We start from the raw sequence: 24140 nt of genomic DNA on the forward strand, positions 1-24140 counted from the left end.
GAATTACAAGAGGGCGAAGTGCCGAGGTCTAGCAGGTGAACTCGACACTGAAAGCAATGTAAATACGATAATAATAATCGAGAAATAAATTCTAAGTTTGCGTGTGCGAAAATCGACATTTGATCTTCTATTTATAGACGAGGCGGAGTTCCTTTGTTGAAGACACTTGTTGATTGATTTGTTCCTCCTTGTCGGGGTTGAAGTCGTCTCAGATCCGGTCTTCACGGCGAAGTCGCCTCTTTGACCGTGACCAATTCTTCTGGTTAGGTGGATGTGGTCGAGCTGGAGTCCTTCAAAGAGCTGGAAAGTGTGGTTGGGCTTGGGCCGATCTGTCGAGATCGAACTAGGCCCGATATCGATATGCAAAAAAAGGGGTATTGGGCTTTGGTCGAACTAAAGCCCAATAAATATTTTTAATAGTTGATTTTTCTAACCCCCACCATCGATAGCCATCGTAATTAATTGATTAATTAAAAGCAACAACGACTTCTTTTGTAGTCGTTGTTTAAAAATTAATTGAATATTTTTGAATTCCTTAATTGAAATTAATATCAATTAACTCCGATGAAATTCAATATTTTATTCAATGATAGAGTTTAAGATGAAAAAAATCAAAAAATAATTCCGCTCATATTTGTCGGAGATCATTAGTGATCGCAGGAATTTGTTGGAGATCGTTTTCCTCAGATTTGTCAGAATTTTTCGGAGTTTGTCGGAATCCGTCAAGGCAGAGAGAAAGAGAGTGGAAATGAGAAGAAAAAAATAATTAACTAAATGGTTTGAGGGGTACTTTTGTCTAAATGGAAGCAAAAGTTTTTTTTAAATATTTTTTAAATAAAAGTTCCATTAATAATATTTATCTTACTATTAGGTCTAGTTTAAAAAATTTCTTGGCACTAATTTGTTTCACATTTACAATTTGAATAAACAAAACAAAATACAGTCTGTCGTTTTGCTTTTGCATCAATTAATGATGGGCCACGGAGAGGAAGGCAAGGATAAAAGTATCTGTCGTTTTGCTTTCGCATCAATAAAAGTCTGTCGTTTTGCTTTTGCATCAATAATATTCTGTCGTTTTCATTAAATACGATAGACCTTCGTCGTTTGAAGTTTGAACCATCATATCGTTTTTCTTTTTCCTTCCAATTTTTTATCTTGTCTTTAGCAGTTTTTTTGAACCATCACTCTCTATCTCGTCTTCAATTTTAAAAAAAAAAAGAGCGATTAAAATTTAAAACTTTGTTAATTTATTAAGTTTAAGGTATAATAATAGCTCATAAAAAATAAAAGAACCACACACACAGCCACCAAAAGCTACATTTACAGAGCTTTACCCATTGTACATTCAAGAAAGAAAAGAAAAGAAAAACCGTAAAAATTAACGGTACAACTATATTACAGAGGGGGTATATTAAAAAAAAAAAAAGAATTAAAAAAGAAAAATACATATAGCTAAGAAAAAAAAAAATTATGTCTACCGCCTCTGGAAATTGAAGGCCTTGATGGAGAAAGCGAAAATGAATCCAAATACGACGGCGAAGCAAACATTGACGACTGCGACGACTGGTAGGAAATCATATTCGAAGCCGAGATAACGTATCAAGAACTGTTCAACGGTCTCTTTTGTCTCTTCATTGATTATGTCTTTCACATCTCCGTACTGAGACACAATCAATCCGTACAGTGTCCACGCAACCGGGCATCCCCAATAGTACCATCTCCACCACACTGGAATTCTCTGCAATTTATTACCATTCAAAAATATAAATTAAATACTTAGTTCTTACACTTTGTACACTTAGGCAATGTCAAGTATCTTGATGTTTAAATTGACAAACAATTAGATGAGTAAACTCATAATTTTTTTCACACTTGTCAATAAATTTTTTGACACTAAATAAACAATGAGACTGGTATACTCATGATCTTATTATACTAAACTCAGCATTTTTTTTTTTACTAAACTTTGGTTGTTTTGCTAAAAACTTGATAAGTTGGCTATTTTGCTGATGAATTAGTTTCAGACGGCTAATTCGTAATTTTTTTTTCTATATGTATATAAATGACATAATGCAATTTTTTTTTAGAGAGAGAGAGTCTTACTGTGCGAGGGACGACGAATCCAGAGAAGAGGTTCCAAGCAGAGTAAAAGGCGGATGAGACAATGGAGGCGATTTGGTGATTGGGCGTGACAGCAACGGTCATCATGCCGTAGAACGTGAAGTACAACAACGAGAAGAACGTGAAGAAGTTGTACCAGAAGAACTTGACGACAGTCCACTCAAAGCCGATCATCGAGTAAACTATCACACAGTAGACTCCGGACTGGACAAAAATGTACGGAATCTCCACAATCACCTGCCCGAAGGTGTACGGAAAAGCAGAGTACATCCCCGCCGCTCTCTCTCTGTAGAACACCGTTCTTTCCACCGAAACCACCGGCTGCACCGACGCAGCGTTTTGGACTCCGATGAAGAACACCGCAGCGTACATCGACCCCATCGCGTTCAGCAGATCTTGTTGCCTTTTCCTGTTTTTTTTTCTCTGTCAGTTCGTTTCTTGGTTCACAAGAAACTGTATATATAATCAAGAGGGACGTGGTGTGTTTCGTTTTATGAGTTGGACTTACGTTTTGGAGCCGAGGTCCCAGAACATGGTCCCGAATGTGAGAGCTATGAAGGTGGTGAACATGAACCTCACGGCAGTGTAAGGCGGGTTTCGCCAGTAGGACCAGCGTTGCTTCCACAGGCAAGCCATGCATTGCGTCCAAAACGAGCGAGAGAATTGCGTTGCGAAATACAGATCCTTTGAACCCGGTGCTGGGATGCTTAGCTCCTTAATCAGACTCTTGTTCCTCCTAATATGATTAGGACTCATAATTCATCATTTGATATTCTCATATGAAGTGAAATACTTGATATATGTGGCAATAGAACTGACCTGTATAGCTCTGAGTTCCTGTAAATATCAGTGAAATCTATGCCCATTGCTAGTTCTTGTGCTGAGCTTGAAACTTCCAACATCCAAGTTGCAGGATTGTACCCATCTTTCACTTTACTGACACCTTCAATTGCCTTTACAGAAAGAAAAAATAACAAAAAAAACTATGGTAAGGTAAAAACAAAAGAAAATGAATACTTGTATTTTGTTTCACTTTTATCAATCAAATTTACCTCAAAATAATTGATAAGATCGCAAGAATGGCGACCCAAGGGACCGACATATATCTCTTGTCCTCCTCTCTTCATTAGGAATAACTGCATATGTAGAATTGGTCAATCAGTTAAACCAAACTCAAGTTTTAATTAATGTCAGATGTTTCTGATCCCGCATCGAAAATATAAGGGCATATGTTAATTAAAACAGACGAAAAATGCGCTTGCCTCGTCAAAAGCTTCAAAGATGTCGATACTCGGCTGATGAATTGTGCAAACCACTGTTCTTCCGGTATCAACCGTGTTTCGAACAGTTCTCATGACAATCGCAGCGGCTCTTGCGTCCAATCCCGAAGTCGGCTCGTCCATGAATATTATCGACGGGTTCGCCACAAGCTCAACCGCGATTGTCAACCTTTTTCGTTGTTCAGTTGATAGGCCGTTGACACCTGGCAATCCAACCAAAGCTTGCCTCAATGGAGAGAGCTCCACAAGCTCCATTACCTCCTCAATGAACATCTATATAGAAAGAAAAAAAAAATTAGACCCCATTTCATGAGCATACGTATTATGTATATGAAACATAGGTGGAGTATGATTCAAGGCAACCCAACCTTTCTGGTTTCGGTGTCGACTTCAGCCGGCAATCGAAGCCAAGCCGAGTAGAGCAACGACTCGTAAATGGTGACGTGAGGTGAGTGAATGTCGTTTTGCTCGCAGTATCCCGAAATCCGAGCAAACGTTTCTTGCTTCTTAGGGTAGCCGGAGATTCTAACGTCACCTTCGATGTGACCACCGGTTTTCCGACCGGCAAGGACGTCCATCAAAGTGGTTTTTCCGGCGCCACTTACTCCCATGAGCGCCGTCAAAACTCCGGGCCTAAAGCTCCCACTCACTCCCTTTAAGAGGACAAGCTTGTCTTCGACCACGCCTTGGCTCTTCATTTCCTGCAATATCAAGTTCCACAAAAACATTTAGTAAGCAAAAGATTTTTTTGCTCAATTTAATCTATGTTTGCAATGAAGATGGCCTACCTGAGGCATGTCAACCGAGTATATGACATCATCGAATACGATGGAATGCGGTTCAAACGGAAGAATCATTCCTCTTTTGTTGCTCTGACTCTCGCCTATCCTTGCAATGTTTGTTTTCATCTGCGTTTTGCGGTTTTTTTCATCGTCATGAGGGTCTTCAGATTTAACCGATTGTGGCTTCTCGTAAGCTGAAACATACATCATCGTAACACGTTACAAAACAAGCCTTTTAAGTTTCCTCGACATCAATTATAGTTCATAACAATAAATTGGCTAGATAGAGATTTCTAACCATTAAGGTATGAGAGTGCTAGAGTGAAGAGGATGTTCAAAACCAATATGAAGCCAGCCAAAGCTCCAAGACTAAGCCAATACCAATACGCATCGGTATAGAAACCCCGACCCTCTAAAACTTGAATCCCTAGGGATTTTTTTGAGTTTCCAATAACCTGATTCAAATAATAGAAAAGCACAAAAGAGTTGGATGGTTTTTTCTTCTTCTTCATAGTCATGAAAGTTCATGAGTGAATTGTTCCATTGTTTTTTGTAACTTACATGGTTCCATTTGTCTCCAAGGAACTCGTTAACCATGGCCGCGGTCTGACCGTACATAAGAGGCGAAGTCCAGTAACCCCAAATCCACCAGCTTTTGATATCATCTGTTTTAGAAATAAAAGAAAACTAAGTCAAGAGAATGAAACTTAAGCTATAAAAACAGAATCCATTCTCATTAAGATTTTTCGAAGCAGTGTTACCTTTAGAAAGCACAATTCCATTCAATGCAAAAAGCAAGAGCAACACAAATGATCCGAATGTGTTGGCGATGATCATATTCCTACCGGCAGCTGCGATTGCACGAAACAATGCAGAGGCCATTTGGTTTACGATTATGAGCAGAAGGTATTGCTTCATTAGCCTGAAAGCACCAAATAAAAATGCATATGAAAAAGAAGGGTAATGTGGAAAAACGCATCTCGTCTATGTAGACAATATTCATTAGTGCTTATTACCTTTCGAAACTTGGGTCGAATCCGATTGAGTAGTACGTGATGCCGACCCAAACCGCAACTTCTAGAAATGCGATCGGAATCTTTAGAATCCAGGTGGGGATAGCGTAAGCCCAGGCGGGGTAGAACTGAAGGTCCCTTTGCTTGTAGAACACGGGAAGCTTCACGATGGTCATTGCAAGCTCTGACATCCCATTGAACATCACCATGACGACCGAGAAGAATAGAGCACCAATGTAAATATTCCCATCGTCGAATGTCTCGTGTCCCATCTCGCTTCTCAGGAAGACTGTTGTAGCCATAAGCGCCATTATACAAAGCTGCGAATAGCCATAAGATACTTTCATCAGTTCTTGTTAATGATCTCATATCATTAAAATAGTGAGACCACCTAATGGAACATAACATGGTATCAGAGCCCAGAAAGAGCCATATTCATCAAAAGTAGCAATGAGAAAACTCACTTGGGTGAGCTTGAAGATGTAGACGAAAGAGTTTCTATGCATGAGCAGGTATTCCCTCGAGCAGCAAGCTTTGAGGAGCTCCATCTTTTTCACACCATATTCCTTGGTTGTCAAGGCAGCCGGGTGGTTTTTGCTTTTGTCGAACGCGACCGAAAGCTCATCTCCCAACTTTCGTCCCACACTGAAAGATTGGTACGACTCGGCGAATTCTTTCACGGTGACAAACTTGTAGGGTCTCTCCTTTCGGGCCCAATACTGCTCTTGATCTTTTCTCGACGTTACCTCCTGAAGAAAGTCGGCCACACCTTTCCTCTCTGGACACTTGAAGCCCATGGACTCGAAGAAGCTGAGCACGTTTTCTCTAGGACCTTGATAAACAATCTGACCGTCTGATAAAAGAATGATGTCGTCGAAGAGGTCGTAAGTTTCTGGTGCCGGTTGGAGCAGAGACACGACGGTAGTTCCGTTGAAAATGTGGGCATATTGCTTGAGCGAGTTCACGATCTGGAACGTTGTTGAGCTGTCCAAACCGGTCGAAATTTCGTCCATGAATAGAGCACCAGCGGGACCAACAAGCATCTCACCTGTATTGTTAAATAAATCAAAATTCATGTCATAAATACTAATTTCTCGATGTGGATTACGCAAAACTAAGAGCACGAGCTAATGATTATCTCTACCCGTTGTGACTCTCTTCCTCTGTCCTCCAGAGATACCCCTTAGCATTTCATCTCCAACCATGGTATCAGCACAAACCTCCAATCCAAGAATCTGTGGAAAAATACAATCAAAACTGATTAGAATAAAGAAATACTTGTTTCAATTATTTATGAAAAAAAAATCAATGTTGCCCACCTTGAGAACATAATCAGTCACCACATTAGTTTCTTGTCCTTCTGTTGCAATTGCCTGTAACAACAGAGGAAAAATAGAGAATAACTTTAGCATGAGAAAATCTATACCTGCTAAAAAAGCATTCTAAAATAGTAATGTATGGTTTATAATAAAATCACTTGCCTTCATGTATACATCGATATCTGGATCGGGTTTTATATTTGATTCCTTCTCTCTTCTAGACAGCTCTGCAAGCATATCTGTAAGTCACACATGAAAAAGAAAACAGACAAAGTAGTTAGCCTATAATCGATTTTCTTTTTCATTTTCAACTATTGTGATGAAGAAAGGAAGAAAATAAAACTCGGAAATGAAAACTGACCGAAACGCGATCCAACTCCTTGGAATCTGGCTGAGAAAGCCAAGGTTTCCCTAACAGTCATTTCTCCGATATGGACATCGTGTTGGCTGATATACGCGGCGGTTCTTCGCGGTACAAACTCGTTCATACCATGCCCATTATAAGTCACCCTTCCTGAAAACTGTTTAGACATGTATTTAAATTATCATATTTAATGTATTGATCAAGTCCAAACTTGTATGTAAGTAAAGTAATTCTTCTCACCTTTAAATCTGAGGCCAGTTTCCCGGCCAGAGTCAATAACAGTGTGGTCTTGCCAGAGCTTGGAGGACCCAAAAGTAACGTCATTCTGTAAGATAATCCACATAATTAAACTATACATCAAGCTGAAATGAAGTCAAAGAAGTATGCAATCAGAATTTTTTTTTACTAACCTTCCTGGTTTAATAATTCCGCTGACGTCTTGGAGAATCGATACTCTTTTCTTATTTCTTTTAAAAATATGAAGATACCCCAAGAAACCCTATTAAAATCAAAGAACAAAATTAATTCATCGTCACAACAAAACTAATTTATAGCATAATCTTCCCTTTTTGTAGCAAGAAATTCTTACCTCGAGTATGTCGATGGTAAAGTTGATAAAGGAAGGCAAAGCTCTGCTTCCAGAAACAGCCTCGGCCTCGATGTTAACATTCTCGTACCTCACCTCAATCGTCGGAAGCTCAATTCCAACCCTGAAAAAAAAAACATATAAACCGTTAATAAAACTAATTCATCTGGAAAATAATATAAATATATATACATACCGATCGATTCGGTCTCTGAGCTTGATCAAGAAGCGCTCGTTGTCCTCCTCGGCAACCTTGACGAGCCTCTCGAGCAATTCCTTTCGCTCCTTGAGGCCCAGATTGTGGATGTTGACCTCGCTGGGCTTCTCTCCGGGGCCGGCGCCGATGAGAATGCCTTTTCTGAGCCTTGCGTACGTCGGAAGCTTCTCGAGCGCCGCCCATTTCAGAGCCTCCTCGTCGTCCTCTTCTCTCGATGACCGAGAAAACACATCAACGGATCTCATACTACCACCTCTTATCTCCATTATATATTGCCGTACTAATATTCTCCTTCTTCTTCGAAGACCAAATGAAAATGAAGCTGCCACAAAAGAATATCAGAGAGAGAGAGAGAGAGGGTTTCCCTATGATGGCTAAGCTTGTAGTTATTAATCTCTCTCGCTCTCTCTATATGTGTATATATGTATATGTATATAGAGTACGGGTAGATAGGAGTTGAGCGTGCGTATGCATGTATGTGGTTTAGAAAAAAGGCGGCAAAGTATAGGAGAGCTTCTAGAAGTGATTATATTTTAATATATAGTCAGCTATACAAATGAAATGAGGGCAAAAATATTTATTTATGTTTTAAACGTTCATGTTGAATGTAGTTTATTCAACGAATACGAACGAAGTACTTCGAGATAGTGAAAGGAAGATAATGCAGTGATATATTACATGCTTGTAATATCAATGACCGTTCGTTTCAATCTCCTAAAGAAAGCAGGGAATGTGTTTCGTGGAGTCTGTTTCCGTGACGAGGAAGGTTAATTAAACTGTACAGTACAGGTGATTTTGACTTTCAAAATAGGAGTCTAAAATTATGGGAGTCAATTTTTTTATTTAAAGAAATAAATTAATTAATTATATGGGAGAGAGAAGCTCCGTGGTGATGCCTTGACCATATTGGCGTAATCTCAATCGTCATGCGCTAAGTCTTCTCGTTTTCTTTCTTTCTATCTAAATTCTTCATTTTTCTCGTTTAATAATTTAAGCTAATTATTTATAATTAAATTGATTAGGCTATCCCCAAAAATAAAAATAAAAATAAAAATAAAAATAAAAATTAAATTAATTTGGTGAGGTGCCAAACTTTGAATGGGTTTACATCTTGGTGGCTGGGACCGATATTATTGCCACTTTCTTTTACGATACCTGTGTTTATTATGTGCTTTTATTGGAAGTATTCTCCCAAAACTTCTGAATAGTAATAAATTACATTGAAAACAAGTTAACCCATTAATTGTGGTTGCTTGTCAACTTTGTTCTTCCTCGAAAATTTGCATATAAGGTGATGCTTGGTGTTCGGTTGTTCAGTTATTGACTTACTGGTTAGTTTCAGCTTTCAACATTAAATTTTAGTTTAATCAGAATTTCATTAAAAGAAAAGCCTTTTTAAAAAAAGGGGAAAAATTAAAAAATCGTTATCAGAATAATAGTAATATATCATGGAATTTTACCATAAGTATATAGGTTGACGAATTGCGTAGCTATATATGTATATATAATATATCAAATGTGACTTTAGTTTACTATATCTTCTATGGAGTAATGACATTTTTGCCTTTTAAAATAAATAAAATTACGTTTTGTTATCCAGACATTAATAATGGGTTCTGGTTGTGGAGTAACGAAGATTTATAGTAATAACGGACTCTTACCATTATTCTCTCTGATATCTTGAAAAATTGGAGAAACTTGAAACCTATCACCATAGAATCAATTCTGTGCGATGATTGGAAAATTGGAACTGTGGGTTTGTGAGCTCACGTCAGATCAAAGGTGAAATTAGGTTCAGGGTTATAATTGTCCTGTGAAATTAAGTGCGCTATTTATTTAATAAACTAAAATTTAGGCTAAACTTAAAATGAGCTAGTTGCAATAATGTTTTGATAATTTAAAGCTTTAGTTAAAATTATTTAAATATTACTTTTGAAAAATGGTCAAAACACCCCCATTTTTGTGTGACGGATCACAATTTATTTACATATAATATTTATCAATTGAAGAATTTATTTAAATTCGTCAGAATGAAACTATATAATTATAAGCTTATTTAATTATTACACTTTCTAATTTTATTTAATACAATTAATGAAAACTAATTCATGGACTTATAATAAATGGTGTTGGTAAACTCTAATTTTAATGCTAATCATGATCGTACTAATATATTTAGTTAAAACGATCTTTATTATATTTAAAAAAAAAAGGTCAAAACACTGCGAGTCTGCAACAAATGCAAACCATTTACTTTAATTACAGCCAAATCAATTACAGTTTCTAATTTAATTTCGTTCCCGATATATACATGTAATTAAAACAAATTCATGAACTCATAAAAAATATATGGTCAAAACACCCACTTTTATGGAGGGCAATTTCAAACCATTGACCTATAATCCCTATAATGTATTACTACACAAATTTAACGGAAACTTAATCACTTGGCTTTTAGAAGATGTGTTACATAAGATCAGCAATGATGTCACGTGGGGATAATAGTCAAACATTTAAATAAAAAATTTAAAATAATAAAAAGTCATCAAACATGAACTTATTAGATTTGTATAGCTATAGGCTGCGCCATTCTTAAATTTCCGCATCGTTTCTTGTTCGTATCCTCCAAGGAAATAATTTAAAAATATTTTCTTATTTTAGCACATTTGTTCAAAGAAATAATTTAGATTTTTTTTAAAAAAAAAAAGTTTATATTCCTTCAATGATGGATTACCTGACTCAAAAAATTAATATAAATTTTTTGTTACGGTATAATTATTACTGTTTTGCAATGTTTGAAGGAAAACTTACCGTACGTTAGCATTTTCTTTTCCGTTCTCACGTTAGCATACAATTAATTAAATTAACCAACTATGAAATGAAGAAATAGCTATTACGTGGGATTTGCAAAGTGATAACCTCTCACAAATAGGAAAGTCTTGTCAATCAAGCTAATTCATAAGAGGTAATAACTGGTTTTTTTTTTCTTAGATTACAAGAATATCGCCCAAAAAAAAACATAAACTTATATAAGAAGAAGATGAAAAGTGGACCACAAACAATCATAAATATAACAAAATAACATGTGGGTTACCCGTCTATGCATGTAATCAGTCAATATCAGATTACTACGAATAACAAGTGGAAATACCGGTTTTCGTCTGTTACAGATTGTGGTTTTAGAGCTCTTGTTCGACTAAGATCCACGCAAAAAAAAAACCATATTTTATATCTGATATCTGAGATTCAGATCTGAATAAATATTCAAAACCACTTCGATTAAAGATCGGAGGGTACAAAACTCAATCTAATAAGTCTGGATTAATTAAACATAATTGAAAAAGAAAGTAAAACATGAAGAAGAAAATTATTATAAAAAATATTTCTATAGGTCAAGATCACTGGAATCTCCGTATCTCAGAGGAGGCGACGGCACCAAAAATTGAAAACTCAAGTCTTGATTTTTTGGGAGAGAGTGAAGCGGCTAGAGTTTGAGACAGGGTTTGATTTCATATTCTTGATGATAATAACTTGTTAGTATGATTAATTGTTCTTTACTAATTGAATGTAAATATGATTTTTACTTGTACATTAAATATGATTAACTAGTGTATTCTTTTCATATCATACACTAAAATGTTAAACGAAATTTCATTTACTATTAGTAGTATCAGTATAATTAAATTTTATTTTTATTTGAGATTTGTAACGAATTAGCCATTTCATTAGAGGGAAGTTAAAATTTTGGCCAAACTATCAATTATATATTAAGGAAGTAGCCAACACTTACTTGAGTTACCAAATATACCCTTTTATCCCCAAATTATCGTTCTTCCTCATTACACCTTCTTCGTCAAATTGGACCAAGCCATGGATAATTCGGTTCGTGAGGGCTTGGGAGACGCTCCGAGTCAGCCAAGCCCGGAAGGGCCCGAGCGGGAGACAACCATTGTCGCACGGATCCGAGGAGTAAAAGTTCTCGTTACCCGCACCGGAAACAATGGCCGCCTGAGATCGACCTTGCACGCGCGAACCACCGGAGAAGAGAAGCCCAGCGAGCGCCGACGAAGGATGAAGACCCGCCGGTCGTAGATTGGCCTCCGTCGCACGGATCTGAAGAAGCCCAGGTCGCGCGAACCTTCGTCGGAGACTGGTCTCCGTCGCGCGGGTCCAGAGAGGGATGACCTTCGCTGCTCGCACCAGGAATAGAGGCCGTCCTTGCACGCGCGAACCGGGGAAGAAGGAGGCTACTGGCCTCGTCGAGCGTGGGTCGGACTGGAGCGAGGTCGTCGGCAGATCTGCGACGACCCAGACGTCGCGCGAAGAACCGGAGACGAAGGGAGCCACCAAACCCAGCGATCGAGATCCGGAGGTGGAGGGAGATCGGAGGACTGATAAGTGAGATTCATTCACACTTATCTATGACTCTTAGATAAGAATCGAAGCTTGTTCTTAATGTTTTTTATATTATTTTGTAGTTTTCATTGCATTTTCAGGTTTGAGAGAGTATGAGAAGGTGGTGGTGCGAAAACGGGCTGAATCGGAGCTAAATCGAGCAAGTTATGGTCATTTGAAGTCAAGTCAACAAAAGTCAACGGCGGTCAACAAGAAGTCAGCTTCTCAAGGATGGCGCGCCGCGCCCCTGGTGACCAAATTTTCACCCGAGAGCTCGAGCGGCCAACGCGCAAGAGAGGCGCGGCGCGCCTTCAGAAATTCAAGAGTGGCGCGGCGCGCCTGTTATGTGGCGCGCCGCGCCAGGTGCTTTTTCAGAATTTTTGGAGCTCGTCTTTTAAATCATTTTTGGCCCTTGGATCTCATCCAAGGGTCCATATTTGCTCCGAAAACCTCTCCTAAACCCTCGTATACACTTATTCAAAGAAGAAAAAGGGGAGGCTTTAGCATAGAACACTTTTACTTTTGTTTTGAAACCTTGAGAGAGAAAGTGAGAGAGAGAAAGCTAGGGTTTGACACTCATTTTGTTCTTGAGCTTGGAAGTGAAGAAGAAGAGGGAGAAGTGACAACCTCCATCATCCTCATCATCTCCATTTGTTCATCCTTAACTCTATCTCTTTTATTTATTGTTATTTACTTATTTACTCCACTTAATGCTTTGTTGAACATATTTTAAGCTTTCAAGAATTCTATTGAGTTTTGTTGATTATTTTTATCTATTGAGCATTGAGTATTGTGATTACTTTATTGTTTTATCTTAATGGAATATTGAAGTAGTGCTTGAGTTAATGAAAGCTTTGTTTGGTTGTTGAGATTAGCATTCAATGTCTTGTTTCTTTATTGTTTTGTTTCTTTTACTTATTTCAATTTTACTTTGTTTATTCTTAATTATGAGTAGCTAAATAGATTTGGGGTGCGATGTAGTTGAGTAGTTGAGTTGGTTGGTCAAACCTTTAGATTAGATTTTGTGCTTCATGGTTGGGTTGAGAGTGAAATATTATGGGTATGGGTTGTGTGTTAACGCTAATTAGAGTAGCTAACTAATTAGTGAACCTTAGACGAGTTTAGAAACCGAGAGGTAATAAACGAGTGAGCTCTACCCGTCCCATCATTAACCTTCCTAGAGCTATAGAAAGACTAGGGGGTAGATGTAGTTGATTGAAATCCCGGGCTAAATGCGGTTTTGTGTTTTAGTAGGACCGAAACCGAGAGGTGTAAGTTCGACACGTAGCTAGATTCCTAAAGACTCGAGAGAGATTAGTGAATGTTTTAAGAGGGATTGAGACTAAATTTTACAACTCTAAACCCGAGCTTAGAATCGTACCAAGACCGACCGACTCGATGAAATAACGAAATCGCGCCCCTTCCTTTTAACTTGTGTTTAAATAGTGTTTTCACTTTTGTTTACATTTCATCTTGTTCTCAAAACAATCAAAAACCCCCCATTTTTCATTTTCCATAACTCGAAAAAGAAAGCTAGTGAGTTTGCTTCGGAAATAGTCTAGAGTCCTTGTGGGATCGATATCCGTGCTTTTGCACTCTATTACTTGACGACACGTTCGCTTGCGTCGTGTAGAATTTTTCTTTAGTTAAGAAAATTTCCATCAAGGACGAGGGCTATGCCGTGGAAATCGGTGGATTTGCTGAAATTGCACGACTTGGGGAAAACGGAGATGTTTCTCCGGCGGCGATCGAGAGTGGTGGCGAGTCGAAGAGAGCAGATTCGATTTGGTGAGAGCCGCTGCCATTTGCGATTGAATTCCAAGGGAAAGGAAAACAAAGCAGTTGTTTGGCCTTTAAAACACACTTCTAACAAATATGTAAATCGTATTTACTCAATGGTTAATATGATTTATTGTCGGATTTACTGTCCTCGATTGTTCCCGGAAATAATTAGTAAATCGTATTTACTGTTAGATTAACTAATCCTCATCTCTGATACTTTTACTGTTAGATTTATTGTACTCGATTGTTCACGGAAATAATTAGTAAATCGTATTTACTGTTATATTAACTAATTCTCGTCTCTGATACTTTCCATGTTATGGTAAATAAGATTTACTGTCGTTCTTGTTACGATAAATAAGATTTACTTTTGTTCTTGTTACGATAAATAAGATTTACTATTGTTCTTGTTATGGTAAATAAGATTTACTGTAGTTTTTGTTATTGTTATTTAGATTTACTAAATTTTTTGTTATGGACGATATTATTTACTATGATAGTTAATAATATTAACCTAAGAATACTACTGGAATACTGGAATGTTGTCATGATAAATTGGCTATTTTCTTAAATATGTTAATAGTTGGGCATAAAAAAAATTAATTATATATGTCCTTTTTCTCAAAAAGATAATATTGGCGTGAGAACTCACCTGAAGGAGGCAGGAATCTACTGTTATAAACTTGATTTTTTTCTTTTTATTTTATTTATGGGCCTCGGATCCTCGTTTAGGAATCTAATCAATCACCCAACCAATATACGATATAATAAATAATCATAATCTACACTACTACAATATATTTGTACCTTCAGGAATTAGGCACGAAAGGCAAAACACTATTCTCATGAGAAGAATAATGATTTTATTGACAATCTCAAAACAATTAAATATGTGATCTCAAAAGCTTCTTTTCGGAGAATATATTATAGTAAATTCAACATTGGACGATTGGATGGACTTTTCGAAGTTATGAGCGTCTATTTATTGCCTCTGATGAACCTCTGAGCTCCGTTATGTATTGTGACAGACACCTCACAAATGAATCAGTCTTTCATATTTAAAATCCAAAGAACTCAATGAAATTTCAACTTATTTAAATCACATATGTACATGAATTAATAGCTAACGCTTTTGGAAATTGAATGCTCGAATCGAAAACGCAAAGACAAAGGCAAAGACCACACTAAAAGCGACGTTGGCGATGGCAACGACTGCAAGAAAATCATGTTCGAACCCGAAATATCGTTCGACAAATTCTTTGACGGTCTCGCCGGATTCCATAACATCGGTCACATCTCCATACTGAGATACGACCAATCCGTACAGCGTCCACGCCACCGGGCACAACCACACGTACCATCTCCACCATATCGGAATCCTCTGCAAATAAAAACCAGCATATATATACACACATTTTTCATATTTTGATAAAATAAACTTATAATAAAGACGATGGTTATGTATAATCATAGGCGTACAGTTCGGGGGATGATGAAGCCGGAGAAGAGACTCCAAATTCCATAGAAAGCCGAGGAAACGACAGCGGCGATCTCGGTGTTTGGAGTTGCAGCAACGGCCATCATGCCGTATAACGTGTAATACGCCATTGAGCAGAACGTGAAGAAGATATACCATGTGAATTTTGCGGCGGTCCATTCGAAGCCGATCATCGAGTAAACAAACAGACAATACACGACGGATTGAGCCAATATGTATGGAAGCTCTACTGCCACCTGCGATATCAATACCTATATTCTTTTAGTTGAGTTCATTAACATCGAGTTGTAGATCCTATTTTCTCTCATAAAATTATTTAGTGAGAGGAATTTTTCGAACTTTAATTTTCTGTGTGTGACAGAATTTTACTCAAATTTGAAATTTTTCAAATTTTTAGTTATAGTTAAATATGCAGTGGTAAAGTGGATACAGTTTTCAGATTGACAGTGAACCACTATAAATTTGTGTTAGAGGGTATATCTAATCCGAACCATTGAAAAATAAAAATAGGTTATGTTTGGTGACAAAATAAGTTAGATTACCTGTGCAAATGAGTAAGGAAAAGCCGAGTACATCCCAGCGGCCTTTTCTCGGTAAAAGACTGTTCTTTCAATGGCGATTACTGGTTGCACAGAAGACGCATTTTGGGTTCCGATGAACGGAATCCCACCGTACATCGTTCCCATTGCGTTGATAAGATTTTGTTGCCTTTTCCTGCAAGTTTATGTTGATAAAAAATCGCGATGAGGAAACAAGTTGCGCACAAAGAGACAGATCAATTAGATATTGACACTAGGTTTTGCCTTTTGGATCCGAGGCCCCAGAACATGGTCCCGAAAATGAAGCCAATCAACGAGGTAAAAAGAAATCGGAAAGCAGTGTATGGCGGGTTGCGCCAATAAGACAAGCGTTGCTTCCACAGACAAGCCTTGCATTGTGTGAGAAATGGCTGAGAGTACTTTGTTGGGAAATGAAGGTCCTTTGAGCCCTCACCGGGTCTGCTCAGCTGGTTTATAAGTTCTTTGTTTCTCCTGAAACCCACAGCATTTACAATGACCGATCAACTTTTTTTTTTCTTTCTTCTCTCTTCATTCAAATCAAGAAATCTGAATACAAATCGCGCTAGACTGAGACTTACCTGTATAACTCTGAACTTTTGTACATCTCAGCGAAATCAACACCTAAACCAACTTCTTGTGCTGGGCTTGTAACTTCTAACATCCAAGTTGCCGGATTATATCCGTCTTTTATTTTTCTAACTCCTTCAATTCCCTTCATATATGATATAGCAAAAAAAATGTTTTTTTTTTATGTTGAAAATGTGTCATTGAAATTAAATTATTGAAATGTCTTACCTCAAAGTAATTGATTAGATGACAAGATTGTCGGCCTAATGGCCCGACGTATATTTCCTCCCCTCCTCGCTTCATAAGTAAAAGCTGAAACCATAGAATCGTAAATGATATATATGACGAGAAACTCGAAGATCGAGTGCTTTGAACATAAGGATAGAATCTGTGTGTTATACTCATAAAATCGTCGTTTTTTATTTATTTAACTGCATTGTGATATGAACAGGTCATCCGAGAGGTTTCATGAAAAAAATTTATATCTGATGGATCAAATTGTGTTTTCTACCTCGTCGAATGCTTCAAAAATGTCGATGCTTGGTTGATGGATCGTGCAAACGACTGTTCTTCCAGTGTCAACTGTGTTCCTAACCGTTCTCATCACAATCGCGGCGGCTCTGGCGTCCAGACCTGAAGTCGGCTCGTCCATGAACACAATGGAAGGGTTTGCCACAAGCTCCACTGCAATGGTTAGCCTTTTCCTCTGCTCGGTCGACAAGCCATTCACGCCCGGCAAACCCACAATCGCTTCCCTCAATGGATTCAGTTCCATAAGCTCCATCACCTCCTCGATGAACATCTAGCTCGATCATTATTCGATATTGTTATAAATCGACGAAAATATAGCAGTACAATATGCAAAACAAGAACACAAACATATATGTGGAAAACAAAAACGAGACGCCGAGATGAGAGAAATTCCTATATAAAAAAAAAAGATAATCTAGCAACGCAGCCAACTTCAAACATGGTTTGGTTTTAAGTATGTAGCCAACGTTTGTTAAATTTTGTAATCTAGCCATTTATAAAAATAAACGGTTAAAAAATATCGGAAATACCCTTGTGTACCATAAATCATAGAAATTAACTACTAACCAACGTTTCAGTCAGGCAAAACTTATCACGTGTAAAATAAACGGAAATTAGGTAGCTTTGCTGGTAAAATGATCAGTCATGTCTGTCAATCCATAACTCTATGACTTCGAATCGGTACCTTTCTAGTTTTTGAATCGACGGAGGATGGTAAACGAAGCCAAGCTGAGTAGACAAGGGACTCGTAGACAGTCACATGCGGAGAGTGGATGTCATTTTGCTCGCAGTAACCAGAAATTCGGGCAAACGTTTCTTGTTTCTTAGGGTAACCGGAGATTCTTATAGATCCATCAATGTAGCCGCCGGTTTTCCGACCAGCGAGCACGTCCATCAAAGTGGTTTTTCCAGCACCACTGACTCCCATGAGCGCTGTCAAAACGCCCGGCCTAAAACTCCCACTCACACCTTTTAGAAGGACCAGCTTGTCTTCAACAACACCTTGGCTCTTCATTTCCTGCAAAAGAAAGGTCAATATTTTTCTTATATCTATGATTTCATATGTGAAAAGTTATTATCAGAGAATCACCGGAGGCATGTCAACAGAGTAACTGATATCATTGAAGGAAATGGAATGTGGTTCGAATGGAAGAATCATCCCCTTTTTGTTGCTTTGTCTGATCTCTTCTGTGGCTCTGCTCTTAATTTCATCGTTTCTCTCTGGCATATATTTGATCAATTAGTAACTAATAAATTACGCCGAAATTGAGCGTGGAAAGAGGTTATGTGGATGTGACTACTGTTGTGTAATTTGCTAGAGCTTGATTTATCGCCTCCACGATCATCTCCCGGTATAACTGCTCGTTGTTTCTCCCACGCTGCAAAGCCATGTAAGTTAGAGATTAATACATTTGAGCGCTATTTCTTTCGAGGGTGAAGTTCGTGTGAGGTAAAGTAAGACTCACGGTTAAGATAGGTGAGACACAAAACTAGAAAAATGTTAAAAATAAGAACATATCCGAGCAACACTACAACGCCAAGCCAGAACCAATATGATTCAGTGAAGAAGCCTCTAGATTCCAAAACCATTACACCCAGAGAAGTTGTTGAGTTTGGTGGAACCTAATAAATTTTTAAGAAGGAAAGCAAAATTAAAACAGAAATGGGAGACTTATTGATAAACAGAGAAGATAGCTTAAACGTGAAGAAAAGAAAAACAGTTTCAAAGTGACTACATGTGCCCAACTTTTCCCGAGAAACTCGTTAGTAACCAAAGCGTTCTGAGAGTACATTAATGGAGAAATCCAGTATCCCCAAATCCACCATTTTTTAATTTCATCTGACACACAAAAAAAAAAAAAAACAAATCAGTAAAAAAAAGCCTTGATCTTCAACTTAGTAGTGCAGAAATTTGATGTACTTGGATAATTGTACCTCTTGACAAGACAAAACCGCCCAAAGAGATCATGATGACGAACGAAAGTGCATTGACGGTGCTTCCAATGATCATGTTTCTAGACAGAGCCGCGATGGATCGGCACATACTCGAGGACATCTGACTCAAAAGTACTAGCAGTAAATATTGTCTGAAAAACCTACAATAGTAAAAATAATAAAAGATTAATTGCTTAAGATGGAAGGAACCCTATGATTTTGAGGTTATCTGTACTTGTCTACCTTTCGACATTAGGATCGAATCCGATGGCGTAGTAGTTAATGGCTACCCAAATCGCTGCTTCGATGAATGATCTCGGGATTTTGATGATCCATAGCGGAAGCGCGTACGCCCATGCAGGGAAGAACAAAAGACTCCTGTGCTTGAAAAAGACGGGAAGTTTAGCTATGGTCATTGGAAGCTCTATCTGTCCGTTGAACACCGCTGCAAACACAGAGTAGAATAGAGCGCCGGTGTAAATAACACCATCTTCAACTGTGTTGCGATGCATCTCGGTTCTAAGAAACACAGTGATCGATATCAACGATAGTATCGCTAGCTACAAAAGGAAGAATATGAAAATATAGATTAGTGGCGGAGCTATGAACTAGAAGTGAATTCTAAGGGGCTATGAAGATTTTTTTTTGTATTTTTCCTAGAAGGGTGTTATAATGAAAAGAAATATGTAAAATTTTTAAAAATTAATTCAAAATAGTATAGTATAAATAAATTGAAGGGGGCTTGAGGCCCCCCTCCCCCAAGACCTGGTTACGTCTCGGATCTAATGAGATCCCATTTCGAAAACCTGAAATAACTTAACAAAATTTATAAAGTCGTTGATTATTCATCTCGTTACCAATTGAGTTTGAGATGAAATTTGATGATATACTAACGCTATTAATAAACCTAAGCTCACTTGTATTAGCTTGGAGGCGTAGACGAAAGAGTTTCTCTTCATGAGCAAGTATTCCCTTGAGAAGCAAGCTTTCAAGAGCTCCTTATTTTCCAACCCGAATTTCCTCGTCGTCAGAGCGGCTCGGTGATTGTTTCTCTTGTCAAAACGGGTTCCGAGCTCGTCCCTGAGCCTCCTTCCAACGTGAAAATTCTGAAATGCATCAGCAAATTCGTCGACGGTGACGAAGAAGTAAGGCTGGTCTTTCCGAGCCCAGTACTGCTCTTGATCTTTTCTCGAGGTAACTTCTTGTAAGAAATCGGCAACGCCTTTTCTCTCAGGGCATTGGAATCCCACCTCGTTGAAGAATTCGAGGACGTTTTCTCGGGGACCTTGGTAAACGATCTGGCCATCGGATAACAGAATGACGTCATCAAAAAGATCATACGCCTCTGGTGCCGGTTGAAGCAGAGAGATGACGGTTGTGTGGTTGAATATCTGAGCGCTTTTCTTTAACGAATTCGCGATTTGGTACGTTGTTGAGCTGTCGAGGCCGGTTGATATCTCGTCCATTAAGAACACATTTGCTGGCCCAACAAGCATCTCACCTGTTCAGTTGAATTATTCGGCAAAAATTTTAATCAAAATTTGTCCGAGTATTAGCTTATTATTATTTTTTTTTTTATTTACCCGTTGTGACCCGCTTTCTTTGTCCTCCGGAGATACCTCTTAACATGGAATCACCAACTAGAGTATCCGCACATCCTTCCAAACCCAGAATCTGTAATTCTACAATCTTTAACACAGCAAAAAAAATATTGGGGAAGAAAAAAAAAATGTTATGTACTAACCCTTAGTACATAGTCGGTCACAACACTCGTCTCTTGGCCTTGTGTTGCTGCGGCCTAAGAAATTTTTAATATAATGTGTTAATGCATGCCAAGATTTTATAATAAACTTGAAACAACAATACTAACATATATATTAAACAGTTACCTTCATGTACAAGTCAAGGTCTAGATCAGGCTTGATGTTGGCCAATCGCTCTCTTCTGGACAACTCCGCTAGCATATCTATGGATTATGTACTTAAGTTTATAATTATGAGTTATGATAAATTAATATAAATAATTAATCTCACAGATGATGAACTAACCATAACGCGATCCAACTCCTTGGAATCTTGCGGAGAAAGCTAGGGTTTCCCTGACAGTCATTTCTCCGATATGGGTGTCGTGCTGACTGATGTACGCCGCGGTTCTTTCGGGTACAAATTCGTTCATTTTGTGCCCGTTATACGTCACATTCCCCGAAAACTGAACCACCGCAACATGATTTAATTGATTTGATTTTAACACACACAGAGATTTGGAATGTTATGAAATGATCACAAGACTATTCAAATATTCATGTAGCTTGTTTTACCTGCAGTTCTTTGTCAAGTTTTCCCGCCAAAGCCAACAAGAATGTGGTTTTTCCGGAACTCGGGGGACCCAATAGCAATGTCATTCTGGTTTAAAGGGACTAATTTTAGACAGCCAATAGTCATTTGTAATAAAAATAAGGGAAATATTGCATCCTTCCCCCTGTATTTGGGGTATTATTATAAAGAGGAAATGTCGGCATAAATACTCAATGTTCTCGAAAACATACATTTAAATATCTATTTTTTTTCGCGGCAAAAATACCTAATGTTAGGTTTCAGTTCCACCGTTAAATAAATCCGTTAAATCTAACGAAAATCCACATGAAAGCCTCAAATTAAACATGGTTTAATGTTTTTTTTTCTTCATAAAATTAACTAAAAATTAATACATCATTTTAATAATAATTTTTCTAATTATAAACGACTTCTATATTATAATTAGACATTAATAGTATTATTAAAACGATTTTATATTTATTTATTTATATTAATCAAGTATGAAAGTATTTTTTTATTGAAAAATGCTTAATTGATTTTTTAATATGAAAAATATTTTTAGTAATATTATTTATTGCTTGATTATAATATCAAAGTTATTTTAGTTAATTATTTTGTTATAAATTTTTCGATAAAAAAGAAAAAAATGATTCTACATTATGTATAATACACATTCATTCAAAATTTTGAATGGTTAATACCATTTATTTAACAAATTTGATTGATTACGAATAGTTATTTGTGTTGTTATAAATTTTAATAAAAAAATATTTTCAAACATGATTAATATAAATAAATGAATATGAAATCATTTTAATAGTACTATTAATGTCTAATTATAACATAAATTCGTTTACAGTTAAAAAAAATATTATTAAAAATGATATTATTAATTTTAAGTTAATCGTATAAGAAAAATGTTAAATCATGTTTAATTTGAGGTTTTCATGTCTATTTTCTTTAGATTTAACGGATTTATTTAACTGTGGAATTGAAACCTCATTATGTATTTTTACAGCGAAAAAAAAAGAATAAGTATTTAAGTGTATGTTTCCGAAAATATTAGGTATTTATGCCAACATTTCCTCTATTATAAATGACTTATTTGTTTACTCCACAAACCGTGGTTTTGGAATAAGACCAAGTCGTTTGGGACCGTTTTAAAACTTGGACTTAAAGAAATAGAGAAAAATTGGCTTCCACCGAACCGTTTAATTTCCTTTTCTTAATTTTTTTTTTTCGCACGAGTAAATTCTCCCTTAAAAATAAGATATGATGTCATTATTAATTACTCACCTGCCAGGCTTTATGATTCCACTAATATCATCGAGCACAGTTAACTTTTGGCTTTTCTTTGTAATAATACGCAGATTAATCAAAACGCGCTGCAGATATAATGTTAAATAGAATTAGGAAATAGACATAATTTGTTTTGGAAGAGTTAGGCATATGACAACGAGTTTAGACTCCATTAAAATTTTAGCTTGACTATCTAATCACTAATAGCCTATATAAAGACAAGGCGAATACGATATACTATGTGAGACAAACGCATTATCTCTCTAATATTTGAATATTTAGACTATAATTATGAGTGTAGCCATTCCACAATTTGATATAATTTCTTCGATCTATTTTTTCTATACTAATTAAAAACAGAAAATTACTATGAATTCAAGGTATAATTTAAGGACCGTCTACCTCAATTGCACTAATAAAGAAGTTGCTGAAAGTAGTCAAAGCCCTACTTCCGACGTAAGCTTCTGCCTCCACTTTCAGATTCTCAAATCTCACTTCAATCGTCGGAATTTTTATTCCAACTCTGTATGTTTTAAACAAATACATAACAAAAAAACAAAAACAAAAAAATTAAATGCACACTCAATTAGTTCTAGCTGTGAAGTCATAGTGAAATTTGGTGAAAATATGTGTCATTAAGTATAAAAAGATAAAAAGGCCAATATTTTGCAATTCTTTTGCATTTCTCCATTGTTGCAGCCAACTGCGGTTTCAAGGATATTTGGGTCTAAAAAGTAAAGAAACGCATATAAACTCAACACCTTTATAAACTCAATTTTGTGTGTTATCACACATATATTACCAAATTTCTCGTGTAATTTTTTTTTGCAAAAAACTTAATTATATACCTATCAATTCGGTTCTTGAGCTTGAGCAAGAAGTTTTCGTTTCCCTCGTCGGCGATATCAACCAACCTTGTGACGAGATCTCTCTTCTCCTTGAGTCCGAGGTTATTCACGTCGATCTCAACGGTCTCTCCGCGAGAAGACGAGAGCAAACCTTTTCTCAGGCGAGAATACGTCGGAAGCTTCTCGAGCGCGGCCCAATTGAGAGCCTCTTCGTCGAACTCTCTATTACGCGAAGACGAACGTGAAAATGTCTCTATGCCATTGCCGTTGTTGCTATTCCATAGAGATTGACTCCCACGTTTAGAACCACTCTTTGCCATGTAAACATCAGTACTGTTTATCTCCATTTCTCTAAATAAAACACCCCACCAAAGAAAAAAAAATGGCTTAACAACGAATAAACTTGGTAGTGTTTCACATGTTTAAATGGAGCGAAGTGACGTTAAAGAGATAAAGGATAATGCATGACACATCATTAGATGATTTGGTTGATTAATAGATGGAAGCGAATACTTGTGATCAGAATGGTAAATCTCAATAATATTCGCAAGCTATTTTGGCTTGATCGAGAATCAAACTTTGATTAATGCGATGTTTTACGGGAAACATATTCATAGTGTTAGGATATATATATATATATATATATATATATATATATATATATATATATGGAAATACGAGTTTTGGAGATTCTTGGTTCGGTTGGGACTGGGTTGACATTTGGCATT

The 24140-nt window shown here is 37.0% G+C and overlaps 2 protein-coding genes across 6 annotated transcripts; both read right to left on the reverse strand.

The window, feature by feature from the left end:
- Nucleotides 1–1224: 1224 nt before the first annotated feature.
- Nucleotides 1225–7915, reverse strand: LOC149386632 (pleiotropic drug resistance protein 1-like). The gene is made up of 21 exons (XM_089625876.1): nt 7662–7915; nt 7469–7589; nt 7290–7378; nt 7120–7204; nt 6877–7036; nt 6678–6754; nt 6516–6569; nt 6341–6431; nt 5661–6244; nt 5200–5516; nt 4945–5105; nt 4745–4848; nt 4482–4638; nt 4190–4377; nt 3770–4102; nt 3384–3674; nt 3174–3257; nt 2941–3074; nt 2630–2857; nt 2104–2530; nt 1225–1738 (listed from the first exon to the last, which is right to left on the reverse strand). The coding sequence occupies exons 4-21, from the start codon at nt 7201–7203 to the stop codon at nt 1475–1477; spliced, it is 3738 nt and encodes a 1245-aa protein (XP_089482002.1). The 5' UTR covers nt 7204; nt 7290–7378; nt 7469–7589; nt 7662–7915; the 3' UTR covers nt 1225–1474.
- Nucleotides 7916–14982: 7067 nt separating this feature from the next.
- Nucleotides 14983–23759, reverse strand: LOC149386633 (pleiotropic drug resistance protein 1-like). Of its 5 annotated transcripts, none has more exons than XM_089627343.1 (23): nt 23413–23759; nt 22967–23087; nt 22562–22650; nt 21268–21352; nt 20999–21158; nt 20840–20916; nt 20695–20748; nt 20534–20624; nt 19868–20451; nt 19194–19510; nt 18951–19111; nt 18752–18855; nt 18482–18638; nt 18314–18349; nt 18106–18236; nt 17701–18033; nt 16996–17286; nt 16713–16796; nt 16496–16629; nt 16161–16388; nt 15900–16071; nt 15339–15593; nt 14983–15240 (listed from the first exon to the last, which is right to left on the reverse strand). In XM_089627343.1, exons 1-23 carry the CDS (start codon nt 23757–23759, stop codon nt 14983–14985), a joined length of 4269 nt encoding a protein of 1422 aa, XP_089483469.1. The 5 variants fall into 5 exon arrangements, with proteins under 5 accessions (XP_089483469.1, XP_089483466.1, XP_089483468.1 ...); XM_089627340.1 differs by having other exon boundaries at nt 16149–16388; nt 18332–18376; XM_089627342.1 differs by lacking the exon at nt 18314–18349 and adding an exon at nt 18356–18394.
- Between the last annotated feature and the right edge of the window lie 381 nt (nt 23760–24140).

The sequence above is a fragment of the Urtica dioica genome, chromosome 9 (assembly GCF_054948205.1).
Source record: "Urtica dioica subsp. dioica isolate 48M chromosome 9, U.dioica_male_clone48M_v1_H2, whole genome shotgun sequence".
NCBI classification, from domain to species: Eukaryota; Viridiplantae; Streptophyta; class Magnoliopsida; order Rosales; family Urticaceae; genus Urtica; species Urtica dioica.